The sequence below is a fragment of the Condylura cristata genome, unplaced genomic scaffold, assembly GCF_000260355.1.
Source record: "Condylura cristata isolate star-nosed mole 26May11 unplaced genomic scaffold, ConCri1.0 scaffold00041, whole genome shotgun sequence".
In the NCBI taxonomy this organism is placed as follows: Eukaryota; Metazoa; Chordata; class Mammalia; order Eulipotyphla; family Talpidae; genus Condylura; species Condylura cristata.
This window is the reverse complement of record NW_004567142.1, coordinates 6,261,357-6,269,102: the sequence shown is the minus strand read 5'-3', so window position 1 is coordinate 6,269,102 and position 7,746 is coordinate 6,261,357. Positions and strand designations below refer to the sequence as shown.

Sequence of the window (7,746 nt, the reverse complement as noted above, 5' to 3'; positions counted from 1 at the left end):
TGGGGGCGCAGGACTTCTTCCAAAGTGGTGTGCTGCCTGCAAAACCTCACCCGTTTGTTGCAGGCAGGCTGAGCTGCTATTTCTGAGAAGGCGATCAAGGGTGGCCAGATGTTTCCGCCCCGGGAAGATTTGCTCTCTGAGGAAACGAGGGAGGCAGGATATGACCCTGCAACTAGAAAGAGTTGATCAGACCCTGATCAACTGCCCTGCGGAGATTATAGGGGGGATTGCGCACTGCTCTTTCTCACCAGCCTCCTGGACTTGATTCATCCCTGTACCTTCTGGTGACTCCGGTGCTAGCTGCTGTGATGACAGAAGCTAAATTCTGTTGTTTAAAATGCCTGAGTTTACTAAGATGCATCTGCCTAGTTTTGTCGATTTGGAGCGTAACTAAGGTGTAGCTGTGCCGGTGCGTTCAGGACCCTGGGTGCATCCTCAGGGAGCGCCACTGGCCTGCTGCTCTCGGCTTTCTAGACCTGCCACACATGCAAGAGGATCAACGGGGAGCAATTTCTGAGTCACTGGGTGGTGCTCAGTGCCCACTCTGTCATAGAAGGTGGCACTTTCCTATCTCCACCGCCAGAGGAGGGATGAAAGGAAATTGGGGTGAGCTGAGACTTCTGGCAGTTTGACCCCTAGCAGAGAAGGTAATCTGTAAAGAAACTGCCAGTTTCCCTTAAGGCCCGGCTTAGGTCTCTGCTCAGCAGATACTGAGAGGGAGGGCACCAGGCCGCACGCCAGTCTGGAAACACTCTCGCTCGCCTAGTCTTACCCCAGCACAGTAAATGCTGTCACCAGTGCTTTTCCAGGAAGGTTTGCTCTAGGCTCCTGGCTTAAGTGTGCAGGTGAGGAAGTGCCAGTAGCTACAGCGGTTTGAACTGCTTCAAACAGTTGCCAAGAAACCCCACAATACAACTGCCACATGAAGACAAGGTCACACACAAGGTGAACAGTTTCTGCTGGAGTGCAGATAATTCATTAGGCATCAAAGTTCTGGCTTCACAGAACTCGAGACTTCCCCCTCACCCAGGACCATTTCTGACAGAGCAGAAACTCAAACTCAGGCACCACCTTCCACCTCGCCTTCTCTGCAGACACACCAAGGCTTCAGGTGGTCTGTCACGGTCTCTGCCACCCAGCTCTAGATATTCTCACACTAAGATAGTAATTTTCCAACACATTTCATACTTGTCACACTCCGCCACCTAATCAAACTGATAGGAATCCTTGGACTGCTCCCCTGTGAACTGGGAACCTATCGGTTAGTCTACGCGCCAACTTTATCCTTCCACCTGTGTTCCTTTCATCTGAACTCTCCCCTCTTCCTATGCTGGGACGCTGGCATTTTACTGTGCACAAAACTCCTCTTATTCAGGCCACTCAGATTCTCCGAGCAGATGAATTGGGTCATGAAACAAGGTTATGGTGTGTCTGGACAGCCCCTCCTGCCCACTCGCTGGGACCACACTCCCCAGCACCTCCTGAGTCACCCCGTTTCCCCACACTGCCAACACCTATCCTCATTAGAGTCCCGCACTCAAAATAACAGGCAAAAGCTCTGTAGCCCAGGGCGCCCACAGTCCTGCAACACCACACTGTCTGCAGCCCCCTCAGTCCTTCCTGCTCAGCCCGCAGGGTGGGCTAGGCACATGACGCCCCTCCCCGCTCCCCGAGTGGCAGGCTGTTTCTCCCAGAAACCGTAAAACTCTTTCCTCATCTGTGTCTGTCCTCAGCACCTCACCAACATCAGGGCTGAGGTCAGGGCAAGCCGCACGGTTCCCACAGTCAGTGCAGGGCTGGGAGGTGACGGCCTAGATGTTGACACAGTGGCTTCTGTGGAACTCTAGGCACGCAGTGGAGTGTGACCTGCATGTGGAGGTGACCTACACTCTGTGGCCAGTGTGGACAGTGTCATTCCACATCTCCCAAAGGTGGCCACAGTACTGCACCCCACACGTGCCTTCCTCACCTGCACCACTGCCACAGTCTGGTACAAGGAGGTGATTTCTCTGCGCCTCACGGTGTCGCGGGCCCTGCAGCTGCTGTGAACAATGCTCATGCAACAGCAGCGCTGTGGCAGAGCGAGGAGTGCTGTGGAGAAGGCCCTGGGGGGAACAGACCACACCAGAGCCCTGGCCATGAACAAGGTCACTTTTTGCAATATGGTATCAAAGTAGTCACGTCTGACTAAAAATTTTGATGACATTAAACTTCACTGGGTATTCAGATGAATTAAAAAAAGAGGGACATTTTGTGGGACCCTTTGAGACTTCAGTGGTATCTGTAAGAATTTATTTCACACACACGAGTCAAAGAACTGACCCTACCTACAACGTCATTCGACATTTGCTGCATCCTTCTACTTTCCCCACCAATGAATCTGATGAAACATAACACATAACTGTTCTTTCCTCTGTGAATTTTCTACATGAGGTTAGGTAACTCCCATTCAAGGTTGTCCCGCAGCCATAAAGGTAACTGCCCACAATGCACATCTGTGTAGTGAACAGACCCCACACAGAAGAGCTTCAGAGTCAAGATTCATTTTTTACTCAAGATAAGTACATACGACAATTTCAAATAAAGTGGTGAAGAACTTGCTCTCCCTGAGTCATTTGTAATGAAATGAAAACATGGAATATTCTCGAACCAAGGCAAACAACAGGGCATGAGAAACCTACCAGTGAAAATTTGTGTGAGCTGGCATATAAATCATGTTACTATTTGCACTCTTCTGCCACAGCTAAATTACTGCAGCCTTCACGTTAAAGAAGGATAAATAGTGCATGCTGTGCTTCAACCCCTTTCACCACCAGGAGGTCCCTGTGTGAGTTTTTTGATGCAATTAGGGTTATTTACTAACAAAGACCTCCTACATATTTTACACTCCTGGAATTCCTCCCCTGTGTGTTCTCTGAGAGGTGTATCTTCTGGGAGAGACTTCCTACACAGCCACGTCCTCTCCCGCAGCGCCTAAGTGAGAAATCCTTAGAGCTTGGCACGGTTAAGGTACCGGGCACAGGGGAGGAATACATGGCCCTCCAGGAATAGAAGAATGGCTGATTTCTCGAATGGTCACTGTAACTTTTTGATTTGTTTTCCGATTCTGTTGATGCACAACAAAAAATGCTGTGGATACTGTGCTTTGTTTCTAATGATACTCTCGATAGGAATGTAACTTCCTCTATTCTCGATACTGATTTACTTCTGACAAACTCCCTTACAATCTTTAGTATTATTATACAATTAACTCCTATATGCCGGGTGGTTTGTGAAATGAATGGAGAGTAATTAAAAGGATTAGAAAGGCGGATAGATAGGGCATTTGTTTAGCAGCACTGAACCTTGAATACACGGTGGTTTCCTGGGGCCCCAAGTTGGTTTCGGGCCCCTGGCAACATCACAGAAACAAAAAGAAATGAATGTATTACCTGTTCATGCCTCTATTGAAAAAATCATTGTACCCCTCTATTTGCTTGCCAAGAAACACTGTATAAGTGCTTTGCACCCTTAAAAATAAAGTACATTCAGATATGCACGCCTAGAAGTCATGTCTGTCTGTCACTCAACCTTATCCTTGTCCACCCTGCGCCAGAATGGCCATCCCTGAACTTGTCTCCTGCTCCTGCTGCGCTGGTCTGCGGCACTACACGTGGTCCATTCATGGGGTTTCGCTACCGTGTGAGTTTTCTGATGTAAAATCAGAGATGAGATTCTAAAGACTTTGCACATACTTTACATTTGTTGGGTTCTTCACATGTAGGGTTCTCTCCTATGTGCATTCTCTGGTGTATAGTGAGGGTGTGTGTTATATTGAAATTTTTCCTACATTCCTCACATCTTGGGGTCTTTTTCCCAGTATGAATATGCCAGTGCTGGCCTGTTAGCCTGTAAAAAGATTTCCCACACTCTTTACATGCACAGGGCTTCTTCCCTGCGTGAGTTCTCTGATGTTTAATAAGGTCTGACTTCCGGTAGAAAGTTCTCGTACATTCTTTATTCATAGGGTTTCTCCCGTGTGAGTTCTCTGCTACACAGGGATGACTTCTGGGAGAAGATTTCCTACATTGTCTACATTGACAGGTTTCTCTCCTGTATGAATTCTCTGATGTTTAATAAGTTCTGAATTCTGGTAGAAAGTTTTCATACATTCTTCACATTTATAGGACTTCTCCCATGTGAGTTCTCTGACTTCCAAGAAAAAGATTTTCTACATTCTTTACATTCATATGGTTACTCTCCTGTGTGAATTCTTTGATTCATATGAATGTATAATTAGGTCTACATTATACATGATATCCGAAAGCTTTCCTACATTCTTTATTCTCTCCTGTGTGTGTTTTATGATGTATGATGAGGCACTGTTTGTTGGAGAAAGGTTTAGAATATTCTTTGCTTCTGTGGGATTTCTCTCCTGTGTGAGGGGGCAGGGGAGCAGGACAGGGCCTGGGGGGTGGGCGTGGTCAGGTGCGGTTACTGACGCCTCAGGACAGTGCAAGGCCCCTGAGTCAGGAAATACCTTAGCTGCCCACTGAGCAGGCTCTGGGTCTCCCCCAGGTAGGGAGAGGGTTGTCAGAGCCTGGGGCTTATTCCATGGGCTTTGGTAATCAAGTTATTTTGGCTTGTGAGACACGTGAGTCGATGCTGTGAGGGCACAGTGTTTGGAATCAAGACCTGCGGGTGCCAGTGGGTGTACCCCATTTGCGTATCTACCTGGGCTCAGCTAGTCCCACAGAGAATGCCCAGGGACCATTTCCCTACTTCAGCCTCTGGTCTGCTCTTCTGACCAGACACACTGGTCTGGGACCCCCGGCAGAGAGATGCATGCCAGCGACCCTCTCGAGAGGCCCAAGGGTTCTGAGAATCCACACTGATTTTTTCTCACTCACTGAAGCCTAACCTATGAGGAACCACAGAAATGATAGCAAGGACCAAGGTTCTGGATCCTCACCAGTCAATTCCACGCCCACAGCTTCCACTGAGTAGCTGAGCAAAAAGACCGTCACGCAGACTGCGCGCAGACTCTGCTCTCGAGGGCCCGAGCATATGACCAGGACCCTTGTTCCAGGAACACATCAGAAGCTCTCAGTGCTGGAGTCAGTCTCTTAGGACAGCTGATATCTGAGGCAGGTCTCGTACCCACTTAGACATCAAGGGGGCCGATGCGGGTCTAGCCTCTGCCCTGGGTGAAAATGCAATAAATTAAATCCAGAGGTGCCTTCAGCTGAAAGGCCTCCACACCCAGGTGGGATGGTAACACAGTGGGGTGCAACAGACCCCCCGGGCTCCCACTGGAGAGCAGTGTTCCATGGAAAAACAGCACAGTGGGGCACTGTCCAGGCGAGTCCTCAGGCAGGACACGTGGAGACTCTTGACGAGGACTCGCGGGCCTGTGCTCACACAGACATCCTGGATTTTGGAGCCAGCAGCTCAACATGAGATCTTGTGGGGACTTGGTAGAGGTTGGCGTGTGTGGAAGGACTTTGGGCTCTGGCCAGAGTGATGGCATCGTTCCCTGTCTTTCAGTCACGCAAATACAGCCCGTCCCATATGTACTTTAAGGTACCACTGCAGGATTTCCAGGAAGGGGAATGTTCTGTTTCTCCACTGCTGGCAAAATGTCCTCCTGGAGGCAAAATAAGCCCACTAGGAGACAACTCAACTGAAGCAATTAAGCTTTGAAATTTCTTTGAAATATTTAACATTTCCTTCTGGAAATCTTCATCCACACCCATTTGAATTCAAAATTGATATATAAAGTTGGACGTTGTGAACAGTGGGACGCGTCAAAGACATTGTGAAGACTGGACTTCACACTGAGCATTCCCGCTCCTGCCTCTGTCTACACAGGGGTCCCGCCTTTGTTTCTCTTTTGATTTTTTTTTAAAGCTTTATTTATTTATGCATCCAGGACTGGGGTACCAGCCAGAGGTGCAGGGGCAGCGAGAGGATTTACCAGAGACAGAGTGGGGAGCAGAACAGGCCACGGACAGAGTTGGGAGCAGAACAGGCTGCTGACGAAGTCCACTGCTGAGGGGATCAGCGGGCGGTCAGGAGAGGTCTGCCGCACCCTGTGGGTCACCTCCGGGGCGGGGGATCGAACTCGTGCTGAAGTGGCTTTAGCTTCTCAGTGCTGTGCGTTAACCTGCTGTGCCACCAGGGAGGGCCCTCTCACCTTTTGATTTTAACAGTAAGGTTGAACGTGAAAGGGGTTAATATACATTCTTTCCTTGGGGAATCTTTTTTTTTTTTTTTAAGGAGTATTTATTTATGCATCCGAGAACTGGGGTATAGAACAGAGGTGCGGGGCGGGGTGGTGGCGGTTATGGGAGGATTCGCCAGAGACAGAGTGCCGAGCAGAACAGGCATCGCTTAGCTCAGCTGCGGGTGGGTCAGGAGAGTCTGCCACATCACGTGGCTCACTCCCTGGCCGGAGATGGAACTCGTGCTGCAGTGGCTGCGGGCAGCCTCTCAGTGCTGCGCTCTTACCCGTTGCATCACCAAGGAGAGCCTGTCTCAGGGAACCTTACACACAAGATTGGCAACCGCTCACAGAAAGTCACACAGAGTAAATGCCTCCAGTGCACTCCCTGCAACACACCGCCCACGCAGTTCACAAGGGGAAGGCTCGGGAGAAGACATTTCTCACACGTCTGTGTGGGGGGTGCAGTGGACTTCGGGAAAGCTTGACCTAATCAAAACCTACAAAGAAAGCAAGGTTCTGTTTTCTCCCTTCAGATTTCAATACATAAATCCGTACCATCATTTGCATTTCAGGACAACAGGGCATGAAATCCTGGCGCAAGTGGCTTCAGTGCGATTTGATCCCCGCCCTGGAGGTGACCCACAGGGTGCAGCAGACCCCTCCTGTCTCCCCGCTGCTCCCCTCAGCAGTGGACTTCAGTATATCTGCCTGTCCTGCTCCCCACTCTGTCTCTGGTGATTCCTCTCACCGGCTCCGCACCTCTGGCTTGTACCTCCTATCTGTAGGCATAAATAAAATTTAAAAATAAACTAACCTGGAACAAAGACTGTGACCTTCCTTGATTGTGATGTTCAGTATATGCGTAATGACCTTTGCTGTTGTGAGATTACAGGACACCATGCCTGGTAGGGGTTCAGAGCTACACAGCTGTGGTATAAAAATAGGGAATCATGCTCTCCCAGTACTGTATCTGTGTGAGTTCTCTACTGCACAGTAAGCAATGACTTCCATGAGAAGTATTTCCACATTCTTTACTTTCATACAGCTTTTTTTTTTTTTAAAGAACAAAGAAATTGCATCACTCAAATACTCAGCTCTGCTCCACCACAGCTACCCAGTGACAGCTGCATACCAGTAGCTGCAGAGACTGGCCTGTGTGTATTCTCTGAGGGCCAGTGAGAGATCACTTGTGCTTGAAAGGTTTCTTACCACCCTTATCTTCACGGGGTTTCTCTCCTGTATGAATTCGCTGATGTGCAGTGAGGTTTGACTTCTGGTAGAAAGACTTCTCACATTGTTCACATTCATAGGGTTTCTCTCCTAAGTGAATTCTTCGATGTCGAGAGAGGTGTGACTTCTGGGAGAAAGACTTTGAGCACGTTTCACATACATAGGGTTTTTCACCTGTGTGAGTTCCCTGATGTTGAGAGAGTTGTGCTTTCTGGGAGAAAGATTTTCTACATTCTTTACATTGGTAGGGTCTCTCCTCAGTGTGAATTCTGAGGTGTTTAGTCAGGCTTAATTTCTGGCAGAAAGATTTT

General features: G+C 48.9%; 1 protein-coding gene across 1 annotated transcript in view; it reads right to left on the bottom strand.

Annotated features, from left to right (window-relative positions):
* Positions 1-999: 999 nt before the first annotated feature.
* The window catches only part of LOC101623914 (zinc finger protein 525-like), a 9,169-nt gene continuing 2,422 nt past the window's right edge, over positions 1,000-7,746 (bottom strand). The window contains exons 3-6 of the mRNA XM_012733542.1: positions 7,418-7,730; positions 3,917-3,994; positions 1,970-2,071; positions 1,000-1,088 (exon numbers count right to left, since the gene is read on the bottom strand). Coding sequence (XP_012588996.1) covers positions 1,000-1,088; positions 1,970-2,071; positions 3,917-3,994; positions 7,418-7,730 — 582 coding nt within the window. The remainder of the gene's footprint in view (positions 1,089-1,969; positions 2,072-3,916; positions 3,995-7,417; positions 7,731-7,746) is intronic.